The sequence below is a fragment of the Sciurus vulgaris genome (assembly GCF_902686455.1).
Source record: "Sciurus vulgaris genome assembly, chromosome: 17".
NCBI classification, from domain to species: Eukaryota; Metazoa; Chordata; class Mammalia; order Rodentia; family Sciuridae; genus Sciurus; species Sciurus vulgaris.
Window position 1 is genome coordinate 51,937,220 of NC_136478.1, and position 26,200 is coordinate 51,963,419.

Here is a 26,200-nt window from a genome sequence, read left to right on the forward strand (position 1 = left end):
ATTTGCCAACACATTTCGAAGCCAGAGCGGCCATCTCAGATAGTCCTGGAAGCCCCGATCTTTACGTGGGGCAGAACCAATCCTGAGATGCCTGCTAGAGGCTTGAAGCTCATTATGAGGTACCTTGCCTGCATCAGGCTTCTGAACACTGGGAAGTTTCATTACTATATGACTGTTATACTTTAGATTTTCTTTTTTCCCCTTATTGAAAAATTTTAGGTTTTTTATTTCTTTACTTTTCTTGCTCTCTTTTCCTTTTGTTTACCGGTTTCCTTAGAGTCTCTTTCTCCTGTTTTTGCATGCTAACATCCAATTTCTTTTGCTTACACTCTCACCCTTTCTATTATCTGGAACTTCTTTGTATTCTTTTGTCATCTCATTAACAGCCACATTCTGCATTCCTCTGCATCCTCTTTATCCTCCATTTGAAACTGCAGACCTTATTGCAAATCTGTTTGCTTTACTGAAGATAATATTTGAACTCGTTCTGTTCATTATGCCAATTTTGTTATTGTCCTCATAGGGGCTGTTTGGTCTAGGATTGCATAGTGTCTGAATTGGGCACTGATAATATTGCTCTCCCCTTAAACAAAGGGGCCACTGTAAGCCTATAGTGGGAAATCTGCAATATCCCAGATCTACACTGTTAGAGAGGAAGATACATGAACAACATGAAAAAACAAGGGAAGAAAATGATCCAAACAAATCTAGATTCTATAGTAATAGAATCCAATGACTGTATGTTAGAAGAAATGTCAGAAAAGGACGTCAGATTATACATGATTAATGATTCGTGAGGCCAAGGATGAGATAAGAGAGCAAATGCAGGCAAGAATGATAATACAAATAAGCTGAAAGAGCAAGTACAGGAAGCAAAAGATCACTTCAACACAGAGATGGAGATTCTCAAAAAACACCAAATGTAAATCCTTGAAATGAAGGAAACAATAAACCAAATAAAAAACTCAATGGAAAGCATCACCAACAGACTGGACCACTTGGAAGACAGAACCTCAGACAATGAAGACAATATATTTAATCTTGAAACTAAAGTTGCCCAAACAGAGAAGATGGTAAGAAATCATGAACAGAATCTCCAAGAATTATGGGACATCATGAAAAGACCAAATTTAAGAATTATTGGGATTGAGGAAGGCACAGAGATACAAACTAAAGGAATGAACAACCTATTCAATGAAATAATATCAGGCCCCTTCTCTTTACCCTATTTGTCTCCTGTGATCACTTGCAATCTGCCAACATATTGACGCCTTTTTTGAGAGCAGATTGCTCACCGTCAGGCATTTGTCATCCGCCATTTGCCTGCCTCTCGCCTGTCCATCACCTGCCTTGTCCCTATGCATCACCCAACGCTCAAGGTTCACCTCCCGATCATCCGACACCTGCCAGCAGATTGACCGCTGACCGCAAGTGGAGAACCAGCTGCCTACTTCTGCCTGGAAGTTCAATGTTACAGTACCTGCAGGTTTGATTACACGTGGCTGCCGCCATTTTGAGACAACAGCCAGGCCCTGTAGGACCCCTAGCCGGACTGACTGAGTCCCGTCTCCAGGATCCCTCAGCCCAACCGATCACTCCCTGCCTCTGGGGCCCTCACATCAACTGACTGCTCCCTGCCGCCAGGACCCCCAGACCAACTGACTCGGCCCTATCACTGGGAACCCAGACCAACTGATTGCACCCGGCCTCCTGGATCCCACAACTACACCAAACACACCCGACCTCCAGGACCACTGCCAGACCAACTGCATCCTGTCTGCAGGACCTCCAGCTGACCACGTCCACCCCTGAGCTGCAGCTCCCCATTTGCCATCACATTTGGAAGCCAGAGCAGCCATCCTGGATAATCCTGGAAACCTTTTCTCCCATCTTCAGGTGGGGCAAATCCCATCCTGAGACGCCTGCTGGAGGCTTGAAGCTCATTGTCAGGTACCTATCATACATCAGGCTACTGAACACTGGGAGGTATCATTAGTATATGACTATTATACAGTAGATATTCGTTTTTCTCCTTTTTTAAAAAAAATTTATGTTTTTATTTCTTTACGTTTCTTGCTTTCTTTTCCTTCAGTTTACCTGTTCCATCAGAGTCGCTTTCTCCCTTCTTTACATGATATTATTATCCCCATATGGGCTATTTGGTCTAGGATTGCATAGTGTCTGATTTGGGTGAGGCTAATATTGATCTCCCCTTAAAGAAAGGGTTTTGGACACCTATAGGTCCACTATAAGCCTATAGGGGAAAATCTGCAATATCCCAGATCTGCAGCGCAAGAGGGGAAGATACATGAACAGCATGAAAAAACAAGGGAAGAAAATGATCCAAACAAACCTAGATTCTATAGAAATAGACTACAATGACAGTATGTTAGAAGAAATGTCAGAAAAGGACTTCAGGTTATACATGATTAAGATGATTCGCAAAGCAAAGGATGAGATAAGAGAGCAAATGCAGGCAATGAATGATAATACCAATAAGCTGAAAGAGCACCTGCAGGAAGCAAAAGATCATTTCAACAAAGAGATAGAGATTCTCAAAAAAAAAAAATATATCAAACGGAAATCCTTGAAATGAAGGAGACAATAAACCAAATAATAAACCCCATTCCATCCCTTCCTCCTCTTTCCCCCTCCAATCTCACCTCCTGGAAGGACTTGCAAAATGTTCCCCAGGAAGGAAAGAGGCTAGGGTCCAGGAGGCAGGTGACCCTTGGAGTTGGGGCGGCCCCAGATCCAGAGAAGAAAGAGGCTAATGAGAACAATGAAGAGTGGGATGCTGGACAGAACCATAGTCCCCTCTATGCTGGCTGTCTGTTCTTCTGCTCCTCTTGCACCACAGACGATTTTGTTTGTTTGATTTCTGTGGTTAGTGGAAGAGGGCATGCCAGGAATCTGCTTGGCAAAGCTCCTACTAACTCTGCAGGGAGCCCAAGGGAGGCAGGCACTGTGGGGTCACATGATTAGTTCTCAGTGTTGAGTCCCAGAACCAGCTTCCCATTGGCCACTAGCTGCCTGAGACATCTCCATGAGGAAAGCATTGGAATGTACAACATGTCCCCCAAGGACATGCCGACAGGGGATGTGTCCAGGCTGGTTTCAAGTGGTTCCCCTGCTATGTGGCTCTCAGCCGTTTTCGTCAGGGGTGGCATTCCAGCATGAGGGAGGAAGAGGGGGCCTCCCTGTGCACTTTGGGAGCAGGAAGTCATTCTGGGTATTAAAAGAAAGTGACCTATGCAGAAGGTGGCATGGGCTGGTGCAAGAGGTCTGGTTCCATTTGTGGCAGGGGAGCTGATTTTGTGTTTATTCATTGATTCACCCACACCTCACCAAAGAGTTTGAATGCCCCTCAGAGGCCTCACACGGCTGAGGGTGCTCTCATGGCAGCAGCAGAGGAGAGAGCATGCTGCCCTTCACAGAGCTGGCAGTCCCTCTGAAAAGGCACCTGGGGACCTGATAACCAGTAAGCCACGGACAAAATGGTGGGGTCCCCTCCTGATGCAGGAGGTCGGACTTTGGATGTTGGTTTGATTTCAGAAGATTTCAAAAAAATATCCAGAGACCCAAGGTGCCACTGTGGAACCATGCTGCTCAGGGCACATGGGCTAAGGAGGCGCTTCCTAGAGAGAATCCACAGGGAGAGGCAACTGGGAACAGGAGCAGGGAGGACCACAGCAGGCGTGACCGAGTCTGTAGGGTGGGGACCTCGAGGTGCTGTGTGAAGAAAAGAGTCAGACACACGCGATCACAGTTGGACGCTTCCTTTATGTGAGAGGGCCAGCCAGGTATGTCCATGGAGACAGCAACGAGGGTGGTGTTTGCAGGGCCTGGGCGAACAGGACTGAGGAGAGACTATTCAATGGGTACAGGGGTTTTGGGGGCAGTGACATGAGCATCAGGAACAAGATGGCAATACTCATACACCTTTGGGAATGAACTAAATTCTATACTCCATAATGGCCAAGTTTGGGTTATGTTGATTTATCTCTCTCTCTCTATATATATATAGTGTATATAATATATATGGATATATTATATATATATTATATATATATGGACGAAGAAACTGTGGGAGAATTTGGGTTCTGTGACCTCAGAGAGGACACTCCCACCTGCCCTCTCTTAATGTTCTGTAAAATGGGCATGGTCACCCCACCCACCACAGGGTGCTGCTGGGGGAGCAGTCAAGAGCAGTCTTAGGCAAAGCCCTTCAGCAGAGATGATGGAGCACATGGAGTCGACAAATGGAACCATACTTATTTTGGGCAAGGGAGAATTTATTCGGCACGAGCTGTGCCTAGGAGGCAGAAGTTCAGAAGGACCTAGAGCCCAGTTTCCCCGTTTGTCCCCAGTGTCTATATGCACACCTAGGAAGGGGCTTGATTATCATCAAGCTTGCTTCTGACTTCTGCAATTCTATTAATAGAGGAAAGGAGAATGCCTGAGAGCCTTGGAAGAGCTACAGCGTGAGGGAAGGAAGTAGGACTACACAGGAGACTTCCCCCCGTTGATGCAAACTAGGACAGGGAGGCTGCTGGTTCTCAGGCAGGAAGATGTGCAGGCCATGGGGGGTCGTTCTCCACAGAGATAGAAACAATGATCCTGGAATCCTTTGGCCCTCTTCCCTCAGCCCATTCAGTGAGGAAGGAAGCGGATCTGGTATGTTGGGGGTACTCTGCCCACACCACTCTCCCTAGGAGTGAGATCGATGTCCTCGGGAGCCACCGGGCTGGCCACAGAGAAGTTCTGGAGGATGGTGGTGAAGAAGAGGAACAGTTCGTTGCGAGCGATGCCTTCACCAAGACAAATGCGCTTCCCTGTGGGCACAGAGGGTCACCATGTGGGCACGGGGCCAGTACACGTGCTTGCCCACCACACCCCAAAGCCCAGGCACCTGTGCACTGAAGTGGATAATCACAGGCTTGACCTTGGACCTGATATTCAGCATGGACTCCCAGGGAGTCCCAAATCTGACACCAGGTGCACACCTTGTGCCATGTTCATTGGTTTGGAAAGAAAATGTAGTTTTTGTTTCATCACCAATGGTTCATTGGCTCCATAGGAGATAAGGATGCAGCTGTGCGTGGATGTGTCAGAGTGTGTAGGTCAAGTGAGCACATGTTTCTGAACATTTTATAGTGTTCTTCATTATTCATATGAGAATACTACCATCATACAGGCTACTATGAGGGTAAAGTTAGTCATTGTAGACACTCTTTAACACATGTCTCCTGTTCAGAGTCCTAGAGTACTAGCTATGGTTTTGTTTTGCTTCTGAGAACATGGCTCTGTGTGTTTCTGGCACTATGCGTTATGTCTGTCTCTGAGTTGTCTTCTGGTTTAACCTGAAAACCACCAGCTTTGAGAATCTTTCAAAAAATTATTCATAAAAGTTCTGAGTGGGACCAGGGCCCATGAGCAGGTTTTCTATGCTTCCCCTGGATTCACCGAGGTGTGTGAAAAACCCATGTTGTTTACAGACCACAGGTTTATAGGGGAAGGAGGAGAGAGTCTGCCTGAAGTCAGGCAGGGACACAGCGCATCCGGGTGCTGCAATGCTTCCTCATATGCAAACTGACAGCCCCGGGAAGGCCAGTGGAGGGTGGGATTCCAGGCATCCCCTGCACCTTTCCAGCCACTGCAAAGATGTGCCTGCAGGGATGTATCTGGCAAAGGGGTCCATGTCCTCTTGGCATTTCCTGATGGCAGGACACGGGAACATAGAAGTACTCAGGGCAGGTGTCTGGGCTGGTTCTTCTGGAACTGGTTCTGTGACCCACATTTTTCCAGGACTGGTAATGCTTTTTATCTCCCACTCACACACCCTCCCCATCCTAGGACTGTCCTTCTCTTTGGACACCTTCTGACATCTCCTTGACTCTCACATTCTGTTGGCTCACTTCCTCTTTCTGTCCAGGCAAAGTCTATCCTGGGCATTAAACATACAGAACAGGCACTGTTTCATGTTCATTCTTATATATGCTTCTCTTTTTACTTTCTTCCATCTAAATTCCTTCTCTATTCCACCTCTCTCTCATCTATCTATTTATCCCTCTATGACCCTATCATATTTTTCATCTCCCTCTGAAGAAACCACTCTAACCTCCTCTCCTCCTCCTCCTCCTTCTTCTCTCCCTTCTCTCTCTCTCTCTCTCTCTCTCTCTCTCTCTCTCTCTCTCTCACACACACACACACACACACACACGCGCACACACACACACACACACACACACACACACCTCTCTTCTCTGCTCTGCTCTTTTCTTTTCTCTCCCCCTCACTCTCCCTCTCCCTTCCTCTGTGGTCTCAGGTTCACCCTCTGTCTCGCACAGACTGTCTCCTCTGTGCCATGATCTCCTTGTGTCTATTGGTGACTCTGTCCGCTCTCTGTCTCATCCCCATAATGCCTCGGTTGCTTACTTGTTTCAGTCCTTACTTCCCTACAACTCTCTCTGGACAGGACTATTGGGCGGGGAGCTCACGTTCACCCACTACCCCAGGTGTTCCCAGCTCTCACTGAGGACAGAATGAGGACACTGAAGACTGCATCCACAAAGCCAAGCACCACTTGAGTCACTGATGACATTTATATTTCGGAACTTGTTCCTGGGGCCATCCTACCTCCCCCCAAAAAATGAGGAGCCTGGACCTTGTGGTTTCCTCGGGTGACCTTCAAGTTAAATTTGGCCAAAACCCCAAGGAGTAACCTGCACCCTTTGTAAATATTAAAAAAAAAAAAATGGCAACCGAACCTGAGAGCAGATTCCTAGAAAAGAAAACCGAGGCTCAGCCACTCCCAGCCCTTTACTTCAGCCAGTCCCAGCCCTGCGCTTCAACCAATTGCACGCTGTACTCTGCTCAGATCTGACCATTGGCAGCCACGTGGAACTGGACCAACCCAGCTGTTTCTGCTTGTAGGTTCCTTTCTGTCTGTAACACCATGTGTCCTGCTACTGGGTGGAACTCTCTCAAACTTCACTACTTCAGGATATGAGGTCCAGCCAGCTGAGCTCCTGGCCCTCAGCCACTTTCTAATCCATTCCGAGTGTCCTACACTTACTCTAATGGACCACCTGGCTCTGCCCTGCTGTTGCCTCCACCTGGAACCTTCTTTCCTGGAGTTGATCAACACTCGCCCACTAGGCCTCTGCTTGGAAACCAGTTTCTCAGCTGACCTGTTCCTCACCTACCCACCAATATTACTCAGTATATCCTGCTTGGTTCTCCCAATGCCTGATTAATGATAATACATGCCCCTGTTGGTGTGTCCTTTGTGCCAGGCCCTGGTTAGCTCAGGACAGGCATTAAATCTTTTAATTGGATTATTATTTGGGACACTCTGATGAATGTCTATCTCAGCTGCCGGACTATAAATTTCCTGGGGCAGGATCTGTGTCTTTATGTGATTTGTCGGATGCATTCCCTTTTGTCCCCTGGACTCAGTGCTGCATTAATTTTTACTTGCTGTTTTTCCCCTCTCCTTTTTTTTTTTTTTTTTTTCCTCTGCTCAGAATTGAATATATGGCCTTGTTTTTGACAGGCTGCACTCTGAACTGAGCTTTATCTCCAGCCATGCATTAGTTTTTAGTTATTGCTTTTTTAACGGTTACTTTGCTCACATCTAGAGATTTTCCACCACTTATCCAACGTCCTGCTTATCAAGAGGTGCCTTAGGTCATCATCTCACTTCTCAAGTCTCCTCATGGGGTTGTAGTGAAGATTGAATGGGACAGTGCAGGTAAACCAACTGGAATGTGCTAAGGGCTGCACAAACGAACACCTATCATTGTCTGCAGGAGAGGAGAGGACCTACCCCTGGGGTCTGAGAAGGGATCCCAGGTCCAGCTTACCCATGGAGAAGGGAATAAAAGCTTCATTCTTCTTCAGTGCCCCATTGGCATCCAGAAAGTGGTCAGGGTTGAAGGCATCTGGTTTTTCAAAGTAACGGGGGTCGTGGAGAGCAGAGCTCAGGATAGGGTATACTTCAGTGTTCTGAGGAAAGGTTAAAACATCAAAGGACATTGCCATGTCATCAAGAACACAAGTAATAATAAGTGCTGGCCTGCATGTGTGGGGAGAGTATACTCATACAATGTGGTGGGACTGAAAATTACTGCAACCATTTTGGAAAGCAATATGGTGATTCCTCAAAAGACTGGGAATGGAATCACCATGTGACCAAGTAATTCCACTCTCTGTTATTTATCCAACAGAACTAAAATCAGCATACTATAGTGATGCAGGCACATCTGTGCTTATAGCAGAGCACATCACAATATCCATGTTATGGAACCAACCCAGATGCCCATCAACAGATGAACAGATGAAGAAAATGTGGTATATATACACAATGGAGTTTTACTGAGATATAAAGAAGAATGAAATGGTGTAAGTTGATAATAAATTAATGGAACTGCAGAACATCATACTAAGTGAAATAAGACACAGAGTCAAGGGTTCAATGTTCTCTTATATGCAGAAGCTAGAGCAAAGTAAGGAAAATAAGTGGAGGGGCAGGTCCAATGAAAACAGAAAGGACATCAGTGGAGTGGAGGAAGGAGACTGAGGGGGAGGGAGGAGGAACTGGAAAAGGGAGGAACTGCAGAATCAAATTGACAAAATCATGCTCTGCACATATGTGAACATACCATACTCATTGCACCTTTACGTGTATTTATAAAGCACCAATGTAAAAAAAAAAAAAACAAATTAAAGCAAGACCACTAGAATATAGGAGTGGAAACTGTGGAGGGAGGAGAAGAGGGTAAGGGGAAGCACAGGGGATGGAATGGAGCAATTTATACTCAATGCATGAGTGATTATCTCATCCTAAACTCCTCTGTTATCTACAGCTCTAATGCACTAATAAAAACATTTTTTAAATGTTGCCATTCCCTGGTTCTCACATACAAACAAAAAACAAACAGGTAAAACAAACTAAAAGTTAAAACACGGAGGTACTATGGAGAAGCCCACAAGAGGTTGAGATGGTGGGCTAGGGGAACAGAGGACGCCCACACAGAGATGGGCAGCCTGCAGGACTGACCTTGGGGATGATGAATCCTCGGAAATAAGTGTCCTTGGTGACCACATGAGGCACACCAATGGGGATGAGGTCAGTGAATCTCTGAATCTCGTGGATGACCGCCTCTGTGTATGGCATCCTGGAGTGGTCTTCTAGGGCTGGTGGGCGGTGTGAGCCAATCACATGCTCAATCTCTTTTTGGACCCTTTCTGCACCAAAAAGGGGATCTGTGAGCCTCGTTTCACATAGATTTCCCCAGAGACACTGTTTTCAGGGGTCAGTGAGCTGGGAAAATCCTATGGGAAAAGCTGAGACCATTGATACACTTTAGAGCAGACAGCTGGGGTGATGGGAGGAGAGAGAGCAACAGCATGAGATTTCCAACCTTTTCGCATTCAAGTAATTCAATAAATTGTCTCCTATATGTTCAGAAACCTTTCAGGCATGTGCATGCACAAACACACAAACACACACATACACACACACACACACACACACTCAGAACCCCACATCCACCACAACCCTACAAGGAATTTTTTATTAAAAACTCCAAAATAAGAACTTGTTGAAACTTCACCCTTAAGAATGAATAGAAAATGATCCAGTTTGTGTGTGTGTGAGTGTGTGTGTGTATATGTGTGTTCATTACAGGAAAACTCTGTGCCAAATTCTCACAACTATCACAGTGGACTAAGTCAATGGATTAATCCAAGAGCAACTGGATGAAGACAAGAATGCATAAAAAAACAACAGATCAATTCCTGAGTGAAAAAAACTGACAATTAATGCATTGAACAAACCAATGAATGAATGTGTTTGTTCAGCTTATCAATCAATAGATGGATCAAATAAACAATCAATTAAGAAACGATTCCTTGACAAATAAATCAGTGAACCCAATGAATCAATAATCACATGCAAGTTGCATTCATGGGCATTGTGTGAACAGATCAATTCATGAATGAGTAAACAAAGGAATAAATGCATTGGTGTGTAGAGGGATGAATAAATGAAGGAATCATTAAGTGGTTAAATGTGGAAATGGATGGATGGATACATGTAGGAAGAATGAGAAGATGGTTGATAGAAGAGTAAGGAAAAAAAACCCAGTTCATAAAAAAAATGGCTGGGGGCCTGCATGAAGGAATGAATGAGCCAAGTCATCAGTGACCAATAGAGCACTCAACTGTCCTTGTACATAGCATCAGCTCATGAATGAAATTATATGTCCATGGATGCATTGCAGACAAAGCAATCAGTGAAAGTACAAGTGGATTAATCAATAAAAGATGGACAGATGGATGGTGGATGGGAGAAAGCACTGGAAGAACAGGTTGTCAGACTTGTCATTCACCCATCACCAACAGGATTGGCTTAGCGGAGACCACCCAGAACCTGCAGAGCTCCTGAAAAGGAGGTCAGGTTGCCTCTCATCCATGAAGGACCCCAGCCCCCACTCTGCAGCCTAAGAGAAGATCCAAGGACCCTCCCCACACGCCCGTCCCTGACCCACCAGCAACATGGGGGTACTTGAGCATGAGCAGGAAGCCGTAGCGCAGAGTGGTGCTGGTGGTCTCAGTGCCAGCAAAGAAGAGGGACAGCAAGGTCAAGGTGAGATTCTTGTGGTGGAACTCGCTGTGCGGGTTGGATTTCTCCTGGATCAGGTGGGTGAATAGGGAGGGGCAGGCAGGACCAGAGCCCACTGAGGACTCATCCCGCCTGCCGGCCTCCCTCTGTCCTGGGTCTCGCCCCTGGGGCCCCTCCTTCTCAGCATGGACACCCCGTGTCTCTGTCTCCCTCAGCCTCCTCACTCTGCCTCGCCTGGTGTCTCTCTCCATCTCTTTGGCTTGTGTCTTGGTCTTCATCCCCCAGGCTCCTCTGCCTCTCAGGGTCTTTTCCTCTTTCTTGTTGTCCTTGCCCTGTATTTCTCCATCCACCTGCGTCCTGTCCCCTCCTCCTCTCATTTCAGTTCCTCCTTCCTTTCCCTTCATCTTCCTTTCCCTCCCCACTCCCCTCCCCAGGCCTCACTTTATCCATGCGGAGCAGGTAGGAGTCGATGAAGTCTCTGGGGTTGCTGGGGTCCAGGGTTGCACGGTGCTTCTCCACACTGTGGTTGATGAAGGTGATGACTTCCTGCAGGTTTTTGTAGACTTGCCTGTGTGTGCCAGGAAAGTGCTTGAGGACGTCGGAGTATAATTCAAACACCTACATGAAGGAAGGGGTAGTGAGGTCCCCCAAGGGCTGAGCCAGCTGGTCATGGGGAGGGGGAGCCATCCAGGGCCCAACTCCACTCGGGAATCCCCATCTCTCTCTGCCTCTCTTTCTCTCTGCCTCTCTCCCTCTCTCCCTCCCTCCTTCCCTCCTCCACTCCTCATCAGAATCAACCTCTCTTCCCTGTCTCTCTGTCCTCTCTTCCTTTATTCTTTCTCCCAAGTTCTTCTTCACTTTTTTCTTTTGTTTTTTTTTTTTTGTTTGTTTGTTTGATTTTTTAAACATTTTGGCGCCTTGAATTCATGCCTACCCTGTGCTTCCCTATGCCGTTTTCAAACATGCACAAACCGTGACTGGATCAATTTCATTCCCAGAACCCTCCCTTCCTTCACCCTCCCTCCACACCCACTACCTCTACTCTACCCTTCCCCTTTCTATTCGTGCTACCATTATCTTAATCAGTACAGGATATACATTAGGATTATACAGGATTATAATTATACAGGATTATACATTTGTACACAGACATAGCAGAATTCCTTAGATTTCAACTCCAGTACTCCCCACATCCTCCCCTTCTCTGTCTCTCTCAATCCCTTTTCTCTACTCTACAGGTCTTTCCTTTTGTTTTTTGGCCTTGGGAATTGAACCCAGGAGCACTTAATCACAGATCCCCATCCTCAGCCCTATATTTTATTTTATTGAGAGACAGGATCTCACTGACTTGCTAAGTGTCTCACTTAGTTGCTAAGGTTGGCTTTGAACTTGCAATCCTCCTGCCTCAGCCTCTGGAGCCAATAAGACTACAGGTGTGCACCACCTGTAGTCCAGTTCTTCCTTCTGTTTTTGACAGTCACCCCATGTTTAATATCTATTCTTCCCTGCCCTTTGGTTTCTACATACTAGGAAAAAAACATTCAACCCTTAACTTTCTGAATCTGCTTTGTTTCACTTAACATGATGTTCTCCAGTTCCATTCATTTACTTGAAAATCATATGTTTACATTCTTTTTTGTGACTGAGTAGAACTCCAGATGTGTACAGATACCTCATTTTCTTCATCTTAGTCTGTTGATTAGCAGATGGATTAGTTTCAAAGTATAACTATTATGAATTGTACTTCTACAAATGTTAAAATTCATGTATCGCTATAGTATGCCGATTTTATATCTTTTGGATTAATGCCAAGGATTGGGACATCTGGGTCATGTGGTGCTTCCATTTCTAATCTTTTGAGGAATTTCTATGATACTTTCCAAAGTGATCATTCTAATTCGCCTTGCCACTAAAAATACACGAGTCGACCTTTTCCTCACATCCTAACCAGCAATTTCCGTTATTTGTATTCTTGATGATTGCCATTCTCACAAGAGTGAGAGGAAATCTCAGTGCAGTTTTCATTCGCATTTCCTGATTACTACCGAAGTTAAACATTTTTTCATGTGTTTGTTGGCCATTTTTATTTGTCCTCCTGAGAGAGGTTTATTTAGCTCTTTTGCCCATTTATCAATTGGGTTATTTTATGGTGTTGCTTTTTGAAGTCTTTCCTTATTGTGGGCATTAATGTCCTCTCAGAGGAGTAACTAGCAAGGATTTCAACCCATTCTGCAGGCTCTCTCTCTCTCATGCTCTAGATAGTTTTCTTTGCTGGGCAGAAACTTTTTCATATGGTGGATTCCACTTTTTCATTTTCTATATCTTGAGCTTTAGAACTATTGTTAAGGAAGGTGATGCCTGAGCCAGTGTTGCATTCTGTCCCTACATTTTCTTCTAGCCCTTGCAAAGTTTCTGCTCTAATTCCTGTAGGTCTTGATCCACGTTGAGTTGATGTTTCTGTGGGGTGAGAAATAAGAATCTAGTTGGAATGTTCTGCAAACAGACACCCACTTTTCTCAGTACCATTTTTTAGATGTCTCCAACCTGCATTTTGTCACCTGTGTGAAGTGTCAGGTGACTGAGTCTCTGTGGAGTTGTCTCCTGCCTTTCATTCCTTTCCACGGGTCTCGGTGAGTGTTCTAACGCCGACACCACGCTGTTCCTTACTGTCACTCTGCAGTGTGATTCGACACCAGGTATCCTGAAGCCTCCACTGCTGCTCTTCTAACTCATTATTGCTTTGGATATTCTGGGACTTTTATCTACCAAATGAATTTGAGAATTGTTTTCCCTAGTTGAGTAAATATACCACCTGTCATGTTGGTGGGCATTGTACTGGCAGTAGAGAGCATTGACCATTTGGACCCTATCAATTCTACCTATCCTGCAACAGCCAAGCCCTCCTTTTCTGAGACTTTCTGACCCCGTCTTTCAGCCTCCCCTTCTCTCCCATTTCTCTCTCTCCATCTCCCTTTTCCCTCCCCCAGCTCTCCCTCCAGGTCTCAACATCCCTCTCTCCATGTGCTCCTATTGCATTTCTGTGCCCACAGATTAAACCACCCTTTCCCACCTCCCCTTTCATCCTCCTCACCTCCTGCAACTCACCTGGCTGGAGAAGGAGCTGATCAGTGCAAATGACTGATAGATCATGTCCAGCAACCGCAAGAACTCTCGATCTTTGTAGTCAAAGCGTTCTCCAAAGACGATGGAGCAGATGATGTTGGCGGTAATGAACTGGAAGAGGAAGGTGGGGTCCAGGAGGGCTCCTAGGAGGATAAGGCAGCAGGTCCCAGGTCAGAGACTCCAGAGACTGGGGACATTCTACATGGTGCCCCATCTTCTACTGCTCTGAAGTAGAGCAATCCTAACAGCTCACACTGGCACAGACTCTGTGTCAGGTCTTACGCTTTCATTCACTTTGCACAAAACTTTCTCAGCGAGATGCTCTTCTATGACTACCTCCACTTTACAGGTGGACAGAAGGATGAGTAATGGAAGCTTGCACAGCTTCTCATTACCAAGGGCAGGAGTCACACCCAAGTACACAGAGACAGAGCCAGCGCTGCAGGATCCTACCCTGACTGTCCTCTCAGCCCATCTCTGACTGTGTGAGCTCAGAGAGTAAAGGCCTCCAGGCAGGGTGCAGGGCCTTGTTCACTCCATGCCTTGTGCAGATTTAAAGCCCCATGGCTGCATCCCTCCCTCTCACACCCACGTCCTCTCTTCTCTCCAGCCCAGGGGCTCTCTGGTCCTGCATGAATCATTCTTCACTTCCCATATCTCATCAAGCCTCACACTGATGCCTGTGTTGGCAGGCACAGTCCTGGTTTCCGAGGCTGAGAAGGAGGGTTCGGGAGCCCAGGACCTCAGGTGAGTGTGACCCTCTCTCTGCTCTCAGCTGTTTTCTCTCATTCCTCTGTAAACCTTTCTCTGAGGCTTGTCTGTCTGTCCCTCAATTGTCTGTCTCAGATTCTCTTCCTCTGTCTCTTTTGATCTCTCTCATTCTCTTCTTCTCTCTCATTTTTCTCTTTCTTTTCTTCCCTCCGTCCCTCTCCTTTCCTGTCTCTCTGTCACTCTGTCCTCTGTCCTTATCAATCTCTGTCCCTTTCACTCCCTCCAGCTTCTACATGGATGTCTCAGAGTCTCCTGAGAAGTGTTGATAAGAGATGATGAAGACCTGGTCCAGATGAGATGGACAGCTGACAGTGGACCTGCCAACTATGCCCCCTGCTATGAAGAATCTAGAATCCCGGCAGTGCCCTTGGGCTTCCCTGAGCAGAGCACAGCTCCTGACTCCTTGCTCACCAGCGCTTCCCCCAAGGGAAGGGAAACACACGTCGTAACTTGGAAATGTCTGTCCTTGCTCTTTGCTTTCTTTTATGTAGGTCCTATTTTTGACTTGGACACATATGAGCAATCCAAAAATTGATTTCTCTGCATGCAAGGTAAGAGCCTACTAATCATTCATCTGTCTTGGACACTAAAAACCTCACTCCTCTTCCCCTATCTCTCTTGGTTTCCCACATCCCTTCTCTATTCATCTCTATTCCCATCTCTCTCTGATTCTCCATCTCTGTCTCTGTCCTTTTCTGCCCATGCATACCTCTCGTGTTTCCATTGCTGTGCACCCCACATCCCACTCTGTTCCATGTCTTCTTTCCTGTGCATCCCTGGTTCTCACCCTTGGATTTCTGCAGCTCCTCCACCAGACACTGAGCCTCCTCCTGAATCCGTTCCTCAATGCTTCGCTTTCCCATCCCAAAGTCCCTCATGGTGGCCAGAGAGAATCTCCGAAGGGTTTTCCAGCGTTCTCCATTGGCAAAGACCACACCTGGAGGTAAGTGAGGCAGGATTTGCAGAGGAAGTTGAAGGAGACTGGGTCAGGTCCCACCCCTTGTCCTCTCTTCTCAGACTCCCCTTTCCCAGGTCCCATCTTCCACCCTCCCCATCCCAGCGTCTTCGAGGTCCTCACCATATCCCTGGACGATAGGCTCAATGATGGCCAGTGTTCCCCGGCCAGAGAAATCCTCAGCCTGGTCCACCAGGGCCTCCCGTATGGCCTCTGTTCCACACAGCACGACCACAGGCCTTGGGCCCAGGTACACCGTGAACACATCCCCGTATTTCTCTCGAAGCTGTCAAGCACATCCATACCAGGGTTGATATTAGTCACCAGACACCTCAGTTGTTACACCATGAGATGCTTAGATGCAGATTGGTACGTAGGTGTCTCCCACAAGACCCTCCTCCCTCAGCTGCCATTGCCCTTCCCAGGACCCAGCCACTCAAGGGTCAGTGCACAGTCTAGGTAGGTCTGCTCTGATTGGTTCAGTTCCTAAGCATACAGGTGATTAAATATCTCTAGTATCATCCTGCCTGTTCCCTTGAATTTGGTGAGATCTGGGCCTCTCAATCAAAGAATTCCTCCTGTGACCCAACTTCAATCTGCTTTCTGCCTCCTGACCATGTCCTGAGTTCACAACTCTGACCCACCCACTTGGTGGATGTGAAGGGACAGTGACGGTCCTATAACTGCTCACAAAATGGTAAAAACCATGCTATCAGCCATTGGGAAATTTCTGGGCAGTAGAGTCACCCCTTGGCAGCTCCAGGGATCTGGTCCCAAGATGCCCCTGGAAATCCTAAAACCCTCGAATGCTAATCTGAAGGACTTAAGATGGTGTAGTGTTTGCATATAATGAATGTGCATCCTTGTGTGAACTTTAACTTATCTCTAGATTACTGAGAAACCTGATGGAATGTAATCCTATGTAAATAATTGTTGTACTGTACTGTTTAGAGAATGTCAAGAAAGAAAGTTATTATATGTGCAATAATTTTTTCTACACAAATCAATCCACAACTGGTTGAATTTGCAGATGTATAACCATCAACCATGGAGGACAACTGTCCTTGTTGAAGCCAAATGTGGACATATAAGAGCTCATACCAATTTGCCTGGTCCTCTACATGACAGTAATCATAAAGCTGATCTTACAACTCAAACTATTTTTATATTTTCTTCAGTAGAACAGGCCGTTCCATTTCATGCTGAATTTCATGTTAACAGGACAACATTATGACGCAGATTTAAAATAACTAAGGAACAAGCTAGAACTATTATTAAGGGATGCCAATCTTGTGTTATTCATTCTCCAGTTCCACATGTAGCCATCAATCCCAGAGGGCTTTTACCCAATCATTTGTGGCAGATGGATGTTACTCATGATCCCAGCTTTGGTAAACTAAAATTTATTCACGTCTATTGACGCATGTTCAGGATTGATTTTTGCTTCTCTCCATTCCAGGGAAAAAGTTAAAGATGTTATCTTTCATTGCTTACAAGCTTTTGCAGCTATGGGCATTCCTAAAATGCTTAAGACAGATAATGGCCCTGCTTATACTTCATCATCTTTTACTCAGTATTGTCTCAAGTTTCAAATTACTCATAAAACTGGAATTCCTTGTAATCCTCAAGGCCAAGGCATAGTGGAACATGCTAATCAAATGCTTAAGCTCATGCTTTTAAAACGAAAAGGGGAAGATTGGGTTACCCCCAGAGATCGATTGGCTATAGCTCTTTTTACTTTAAATTTTTTAACTATGGATTCAGAGGGTTATTCTGCTGGAGACAGACATTGGAATCCTCATCAGCAAAACAAACCACTAGCCTGCTGGAAAGATGTTCTTACAGGGACGTGGAAGGGTCCAGACCCGGTGTTAATATGGGGGTGAGGATCTGTTTGTATCTTTCCACAGGATGCAACCTCTCCAGTGTGGGTGCCAACAAGATTTGTCAGACAAGTTAATGATCACTCAGCCATTGATAAACACCAAGATGATGTGCACTTGCCACCTTAGAAGCCAGAACTGCTTGGTTGTCTCAAATGGACAGCTGGTAGTCAAGGACGGGAAAGTCTTGTGTGGCTGACATATCAACCTAAGACAGGAGCCAAGACAATAATATCAAGCTTCTGGGTAATCCAATGATGGGAAAGAATGTCAGTAGGACATGTGGATACCTGAGACAGGCACAAACAATCCAGATGTAGTGATAGCCATCACGCATCCATTAGAGTTTTCTTCACCTTTTACTAACTAAAAGAGGGGGAGATGCAGAGACATGTTTAAGCAGCTCTAAGATGGCAGCTGGCATTGAGCCAAGAGGTGGCGCATAATTAGTGTTAATATGGTGCGATCTCTTATGACCTTCTGCCTAATTAGTTAATGTCTCCTCTGCGCTAGTGGTCAACAGATATTCCTCATTCTTTCTTGATTGGTACCGTGGGGTGTGCTTCAATTGTGCTAATCCTAAGCTGATTGGCTGCCTTAGGTATGTAAGACATTCTCTTCACCTGGGTGGGGGTCACAGGTTGCAGGTTGCTGGACGCAGGCTGCAGGCTGCACGCCGTACGCCGCACCCCGCACCTCCAAGAAGTGACTCACCTCTAAGAAGCAGATCTCTGAAAGCATAGCACCTCTAAAATTAAGCAAAACCTCTCTTCCTCTAAGCAAAACCTCTCTTCCTCTAAGCAAAGTCTCTCTTCTTCTAAGCAAAGCCTCTCTTTCTCTATAAACTAGTGAACAAGCAAGCAAGGAAGTAGCCCAGATAAAGATGATAAAAGTAGTTCATTCCCAGTCCACCTCCAATAAATTCCCACGGAATTGTTGCTGTGGGCGGCAACAGTTGTGGCTCAGGGGTTAAGCACTACTGGGTTCAATCCCAGGTACTAAAAGAAAAAGTTAAAATTTTAAAAATTTAAAAACAGGCCCATGCTTCAGGAGTGTGGCCTCCACGGCAGGGGAAAAGGACAGAGGAGCTGGAAGTTACTGGCATGGTTCCAGCTCTCCCACTGGAAAGTGGGGTCATGGATGCTGATTAATTATTAATAAGGAAGTAAACAGGAAGATCCAAGATGGCAAACTAGAGGGAGGCTGTGTTCTGTGTAGCTCCATAACTCTGGTTTCAAGCAGAGGATATCTGTTTCTTGGCACCTATCATCTGCCATTTGCCTGCTTCTGGCCTGTCCATCATCTGCCTTACACCTATCCTACACCAAACGCATGAGGTTCACCTCCCAAACTTCCGACAACAGTCAGCAAACTGATCACCAACCGCCAGTGGAGCACCAGCTGCCTGCTGTTGCCTGGAAGTTCACTGCTACAGTATCTGCAGGATTCCACAGCCCAAACAATCACTCCCTGCCTCTGGGGCCCTCACATTGACTGACTGCTCCCTGCTGACAGGACTCCCAGACTAACAGACTGTGCCCTACCACCGGGACCCCAGACCAACTGATTGCAACCGGCCTCCAGGATCCCACAACCACACTAAACACACCCGACCTCCAGGACCCCTGCCTGACCAAAGGTATCCCGCCTCCAGGACCTCCAGCTGACCACATCCACACCCTGAGCTGCAGCTCCCCATTTGCCAACACATTTGGAAGCCAGAGTGGACATCTTGGATAATCCTGGAAGCCCCAATATTAAGGTGGGGCAAAACCCATCCTGAGACGCCTGCTGGAGGCTTGAAGCTCATTATGAGGTACCTCTCCTGCATCAGGCTACTGAACTCTGGGAGGTTTCATTACTATATGACTGTTATACCGTAGATTTTCTTTTTTCTCCTTATTGAAAAATTGTAAGTTTTTATTTCTTTACTTTTCTTGCTCTCTTTTCCTTTTGTTTACCTGTTCCCTCAGAGTCTCTTTCTCCCTTTTTTGCATGCTGACATCCAATTTCTTTTTATTACTCTCACCCTTTTTATTATCTAGAACTTCTGTGTATTCTTTTGTTATCCCATTAACAGCCACATTCTACATCCCTCTGCATCCTCTTTGTCCTCCATTTGAAACTGCAGACCTTATTGCAAATCTGCTTGCTTTACTGAAGATAATATTTGAACTTGTTCTGTTCATTATGACAATTTTTTTATTGTCCTCATAGGGGCTGTTTGGTCTTCGATTGCATAGTGTCTGAATTGGGCACTGCTAATATGGATCTCCCCTTAAAGAAAGGGTTTTGGAAAGCTATAGGGCCACTATAAGCCTATAGGGGGAAATATGCAATGCCCCAGATCTCCACTGATAGAGGGGAAGATACATGAACAACATGAAAAAACAACAGAAGAAAATGATCCAAACAAATCTACATTCTATAGTAATAGAATCCAAAGACAGTATGTTGGAAGGAATGTCAGAAAAGGACGTCAGATTATACATGATTAAGATGATTTGTGAAAAAAAGGATGAGATAAGAGAGCAAATGCAGGCAATGAATGATAATACCAATAAACTGACAGAGCATCTGCAGGAAGCTAAAGATCATTTCAACAAAGAGATAGAGACTCTCAAAAGAAACACCAAATGGAAATCCTTGAAATGAAGGAAACAATAAACCAAATAAAAAACTCAATGGAAAGCATCACCAAAAGACTGGACCACTTGGAAGACAGAACCTCAGACAATGAAGACAATATATTTAATCTTGAAAATAAAGTTGCCCAAACAGAGAAGATGGTAAGAAATCATGAACAGAATCTCCAAGAACTATGGGACATCATGAAAAGACCAAATTTAAGAATTATTGGGATTGAGGAAGGCACAGAGATACAAACCAAAGGAATGAACAACCTATTCAATGAAATAATAGCAGAAAATTTCCCAAACCTGAAGAATGATGTGGAAAATCAAATACAAGAGGCTTACAGAACACCAAATGCACAAAATCACAACAGGTCCAACCAAGGCTTACTAAAATGAAAATCCCTAACATTCAAAATAAGGATAGTTTTTTTTTATTTTAATTAAAAATCATAAATTTACATAGGCCTATGTTGTTTGATTCATTCTGTTATTTTCCCTTCCCCCCACCTCTCCCAACCCTCTTTTCCCTCTATACAGTCCTTCTTTCCTCCATTCTTACCACCCTCCTTATCCCTAACCCTAAACCTAACCCTAAACCTAATGCTAACCCCTCCTACCCCCACTTATATGTCTTCATCCGCTTATCAGTGAGAACATTCGTCCTTTAGATTTTTGAGATTGGCTTATCTCACTTAGCATGATATCCTCCAATTTCATCCATTTGCCTGCAAATGCCATAATTTTATCATTCTTCATGGCGGAGTGATATTCTATTGTATATACATGCCACAGTTTCTTTATCCATTCACCAACTGAAGGGCATCTAGGTTGGTTCCACAATCTGGCTATAGTGAATTGATGAGCTATGAACATTGATGTGGCTGTATCTCTGTAGTATGCTGATTTTAAGTCCTTTGGGTATAGGCCAAGGAGTGGGATAGCTGGGTCAAATGGTGGTTCCATTCCAAGCTTTCTGAGGAATCTCCATACTGCTTTCCAGAGTGGCTGCACTAATTTGCAACCCCACCAGCAATGTATGAGTGTACCTTTTTCCCCACATCCTCACCAACACCTGTTGTTGCTTGTGTTCTTGATAATCGCCATTCTAATTGGGGTGAGATGAAATCTCAGGGTAGTTATGATTTGCATTTCTCTTATTACTAGAGATGAACATTTTTTCATATATCTGTTGATTGTACATCTTATTCTGTGAAGTGTCTGTTCACTTCCTTAGCCCATTTGTTGATTGGATTATTTGTATTCCTGGTGTAGAGTTTTTTGAGTTCTTTATAGATTCTGGATATTAGCACTCTATCTGAAGTATGAGTGGCAAAGATATTCTCCCACTCTGTAGGCTCTCTCTTCACATTACTGATAGTTTCCTTTGCTGAGAGAAAGCTTTTCAGCTTGAATCTATCCCAGTTGTTGATTCTTGCTTTTATTTCTTGTGCTATGGGAGTCCTGTTAAGGAAGTCTGATCCTAAGCGAACAAGTTGAAGGTTTGGACCTACTTTTTCTTCCATAAGATGCAGGGTCTCTGGTCTGATTCCGAGGTCCATTTTGAGTTGAGTTTTGTGCAGGGTGAGAGATAGGGGTTTAATTTCATTCTGTTGCATATGGATTTCCAGTTTTCCCAGCACCATTTGTTGAAGAGGCTATCTTTTCTCCATTGCATATTTTTGGCACCTTTGTCTAGTATGAGAAAATTGTATTTATTTGGGTTTGTGTCCATGTCCTCTATTCTGTACCATTGATCTACCTGTCTATTTTGATACCAATACCATGCCGTTTTTGTTACTATTTCCTATGTAAATTTATGATTTTTAATTAAAATTTAAAAAAAATAAAAGACAAAAAATATGCATTGGATTTATGAGCGTTGATCTTGTAACCTGCTGCTTTACTGAATTCACTAATGAGTTCTAAGAGTATTCTGGTGGAATTTCCCGGTCCCTCTAAATATATAATCATGTCATCAGCGAACAGGGATAGTTTGAGTTCCTCTTTTCCAATTCGTATCCCTTTAATTTCTTTGGTTTGTCTAATTGCTCTGGCTAGAGTCTCAAGAACAATGTTGAATAGAAGTGGTGAAAGAGGGCATCCCTGCCTTGTTCTAGTTTTTAGGGGGAATGCTTTCAGTTTTTCACCATGTAGAATGATATTTGCCATAGGCGTAGCATAGATGGCCTTCACAATGTTAACGAATGATCCCACTACCCCAATTTTTTCTAGTGTTTTGAGCATGAAGGGATACTGTATTTTATCTGCATCTATTGAAATAATCATGTGATTCTTAACTTTTAGTCTGTTGATATGGTGAATGACATTTATTAATTTCCAGATGTTGAAACAACCTTGCATCCCTGGGATAAAACCCACTTGATCGTGGTGCACTATCTTTTAAATATATTTTTCTATATGATTTGCTAAATTTTGTTGAGAATTGTTGCATCGATGTTCATTAAGGATATTTGTCTCAAATTTTCTTTCCTCGATGTGTCTCTGTCTGGTTTAGGTATCAGGGTGATATTGGCTTCATAGAATGAGTTTGGGAGGGTTCCCTCCTCTTCTATTTTATGGAATACTTTGGGAAGTATTGGAATGAGCTCTTCTTTAAAGGTTTTGTAGAACTCAGCTGAGAACCCATGTGGTCCCAGACTTTTCTTTGTTTGTAGGCTTTTGATGACCTCTTCTATTTCATTGCTTGAAATTGATTTATTTAAGTTGTGTATGTCCTCCTCGTTCAGTTTAGGTAATTCATATGTCTCTAGAAACTTGTTGATGTCTTCGAGGTTTTCTGTTTTGTTGGAGTATAGACTTTCAAAATAGCTTCTAACTATGTTTTGTATTTCACTCGTGTCTGTTGTGATATTTCCTTGTTCATTCCGAATTTTAGTAATTTGAGTTTTCTCCCTCTTTCTCTTTGTTAGTGTGGCTAAGGGTTTATCAATTTTATTTTTTCAAAGAACCAACTATTTATTTTGTTAACTTTTCTGGGTGTTTCTTTTGTTTCAATTTCTTTGATTTTGGCTCTAATTTTAACTACTGTCTTCTACTACTTTTGGTGTTGATCTGCTCTTCTTTTTCTAGGGCTTTGAGCTGTAGTGTTAAGTCGTTTATTTGTTGATTTCTACTTCTTTTGTTGAATGCGCCCCATGAAATAAATCTTCCTCTAAGTACTGCTTTCATAGTGTCCCAGAGATTTTGATATGATGTGTCTTTGTTCTCGTTTACCTCTAAGAATATTTTTATTTCCCTCCTGATGTCTTCTGTTATCCATTCATCATATAATAGTGTATTATTTCATCTCTAGGTATTGGAGAAGTTTCTGTTTTTTATTCTGTCATTTATTTCTAATTTCAATCCATTATGATCTGATAGAATACAAGGTAGTATCTCCATCTTCTTGTATTAGCTAACAGTAGCTTTGTGGCATAAGACATGGTCTATTTATAGAAGGATCCACGTGCTGCTGAGAAGAAAGTGTATTCGTTCTTTGTTGGATGGTATATTCTATATAAGTCGGTTAAGTCTAAATTGTTGATTGTGTTATTGAGATCTATGGTTTCTTTATTCAATATTTGTTTGGACGATCTATCCAGCAGTGAGAGAGGTGTGTTAAAATCGCCTAGTATTATTGTGTTGTGGTCTATTTGATTTCTGGAATTGAGAAGGATTTGTTTGACGTACATGGATGAGCCAATGTTCGGGGCATAGATATTTATGATTGTTATGTCTTGCTGATTTATGCTTCCCTTAAGCAGTATGTAATGTCCTTCTTTATGCCTTCTGACTAGTTTTGGCTTGAAGTCCACATTATCTGAAATGAGGATGGATACTCCACCTTTTTTACTGTGTCCGTGTGCATGGCATGTTTTTTCCCATCTTTTCTCCTTTAGTCTATGGGTATCTCTTTCTATGAGATGAGTCTCTTACAGGCAGCATATGGTTGGATTTTTCTTTTTAATCCATTCTGCCAGTCTATGTCTTTTGATTGATGAGTTCAAGATATTAACATTCAGGGTTATTATTGTGATATGATTTGTATTCCCACTCATTGGACTCATTTTTGTTTTTTGATATGATTTGGTTTCTCCTTTATTTTGCTATTCCTTTAGGCTAGTTCCTTCCGTTGCTGATTTACATTGTTGTTTTTCATCTCTTCCTCATGGAATATTTTGCTGAGAATGTTCTGTAATGCTGGCTTTCTTTTTGTAAATTCCTTTAGCTTTTGTTTATCATGGAATGATCTTATTTCATCATCAAGACGAAAAGTAAGTTTTGCTGGGTATAAAATTCTTGGTTGGCATCCATTTTCTTTCAGGGCTTGGTAAATGTTGTTCCAGGCCCTTCTAGCTTTTAGGGTCTGGATTGAAAAATCTGCTGATATTCTTATTGGTTTTCCACCGAATGTAATCTGATTCTTTTCTCTCACGGCCTTTAAAATTCTGTCTTTATTTTGTATGTTAGGTATTTTCATAATAATGTGCCTTGGTGTAGGTCTGTTGTAATTTTGTATATTTGGAGTCCTATAAGCTTCTTGTACTTGGATTTCCATCTCATTCTTCAGATTTGGGAAATTTTCTGATATTATTTCATTGAATCGATTGTTCATTCCTTTGGTTTGTTTCTCTAAGCCTTCCTCAATCCCAATAATTCTTAAATTTGGCCTTTTCATGATATCCCGTAATTCTTGTAGATTCTGTTCATGATTTCTTACCATCTTTTCTGTTTGGTCAACCTTGTTTTCAAGATTAAATATTTTGTCTTCAATATCTGAGGTTCTATCTTCCAGGTGATCTATCCTATTGGTTATGCTTTCTATGGAGTTTTTAACTTGGTTTATTGTTTCCTTCATTTCAAAGATTTCTGTTTGTTTGTTTTTTTTCAGTATCTCTAACTCTTTTGCTTCCCATATTTGCTCTTTTAACTGTTGATTGGTGCGTTCATTTAATGCCTGCATTTGTTCTTTCATCTCCTCGTTTGCTTCCCTGATTGTTTTAATTATGGACATTCTGAACTCCCTTTCTGACATTTCTTCTGCTGTGCTGTCATTGGGTTTTATTGATAAAGTATCTAGGTTTGTTTCGGACGTTTTCTTCCCTTGTTTTCTTATATTGGTCAGATGTCAGTGGGACTCTGTGATATTGTAGATTCCCTCTATTGGCTTATAGTGTCCCTGTAGATTTCCAGTGTATTACCCACCAGCCTTCAGTAGCCTGAAGTCTTGGATTAACTTGATAATGTAGTGTTTCTGAAGAACGCTGCCCCTAGTCTGCTACTGGTTCCAGGGAGAGAGATCTGGAGAGGTCTCTTGCTGCCCAGCCCTGGTCTCAGAGGCTGCTTGCAGGTCGGAGTTCTCCACTGGCTTGGGGACTTGTAGCTGGCTCTGTGTAGACAGGCTCTCACTGGTCGGTCTGCCCAGAGAAGCTAGCCTAGAGAGGCGCTTCCCGCCGGAGGGGGCTGGGCTGCTTGGGGAAGTCCCTGGTGCCCAGTGCTGGTCTCTGAAGCAACCTGTGGGCAGGCCAGAGCTGGCCGCACTGCTTCTGTGCAGAAAGGCTCTCACTGGGGGGCCTGCTCCACGAGGCTGGAGAATCTGTCCCTGTGGAAGGAGCCCACCGCCAGCGTGCACAGAGCTACCTGGAGGAGACTCTATCTGCCCTGTCCTACTCTAATCAGCTGCTCGAATCCAGGCCTGCCGCCCTGCTGAGCTTCACTGGGTGCGGGAGACTCACCCCGTGGTTCTATTTTAGTCCGACTCTCTCAATGCCTCCCTTTCTTGAATCCTGGGTTCTGGAGTGATGGGAGATGCAGTCACCCTCTAGTCCGCCATCTTGGATCCAGGATAGGATTTTGAAGGCCGGGAGAGAAAAGCATCAGATCACATATAGGGGTAGACCAATACGGATAGCAGCCCACTTCTCAACCCAGACTCTAAAACCTTGAAAGGCCTGGAACAATGTATTTCAAGCTCTGAAAGAACATGGTTGCCAACCAAGAATCCTATACCCAGCAAAACTAACCTTCAGATTTGAAGATGAAATAAAACCCTATGATAAACAAAAGTTAAAAGAATTTACAAATAGAAAGCCTGCACTATCATGAAATTCATTCGGAAGAATAAGAAACCCAGAATAGCTAAAGCAATCCTTCGCAGGAAAAATGAAGCAGGGGGTATCGCAATACACGAACTTCAACTTTA

General features: G+C 44.0%; 2 protein-coding genes across 4 annotated transcripts in view; both read right to left on the bottom strand.

Moving 5' to 3' along the window:
• The window catches only part of LOC306648341 (cytochrome P450 2B4-like), a 153,876-nt gene that overhangs the window by 68,364 nt on the left and 59,312 nt on the right, over positions 1 to 26,200 (bottom strand). The window lies entirely within an intron of this gene.
• Positions 1 to 26,200, bottom strand: part of LOC306648342 (cytochrome P450 2B4-like) — a 51,144-nt gene that overhangs the window by 18,464 nt on the left and 6,480 nt on the right. Inside the window, exons 2-9 of one of the 3 annotated variants that reach the window (XM_079118402.1) lie at positions 15,603 to 15,765; positions 15,312 to 15,461; positions 13,736 to 13,896; positions 11,072 to 11,248; positions 10,557 to 10,698; positions 9,065 to 9,252; positions 7,869 to 8,010; positions 4,275 to 4,835 (exon numbers count right to left, since the gene is read on the bottom strand). In XM_079118402.1, coding sequence (XP_078974528.1) covers positions 4,654 to 4,835; positions 7,869 to 8,010; positions 9,065 to 9,252; positions 10,557 to 10,698; positions 11,072 to 11,248; positions 13,736 to 13,896; positions 15,312 to 15,461; positions 15,603 to 15,765 — 1,305 coding nt within the window. In that variant the 3' untranslated portion in view covers positions 4,275 to 4,653. Of the gene's footprint in view, positions 1 to 4,274; positions 4,836 to 7,868; positions 8,011 to 9,064; positions 9,253 to 10,556; positions 10,699 to 11,071; positions 11,249 to 13,735; positions 13,897 to 15,311; positions 15,462 to 15,602; positions 15,766 to 26,200 lie in introns of those variants that run through there. The other 2 variants (XM_079118403.1, XM_079118404.1) reach the window with 2 other exon arrangements.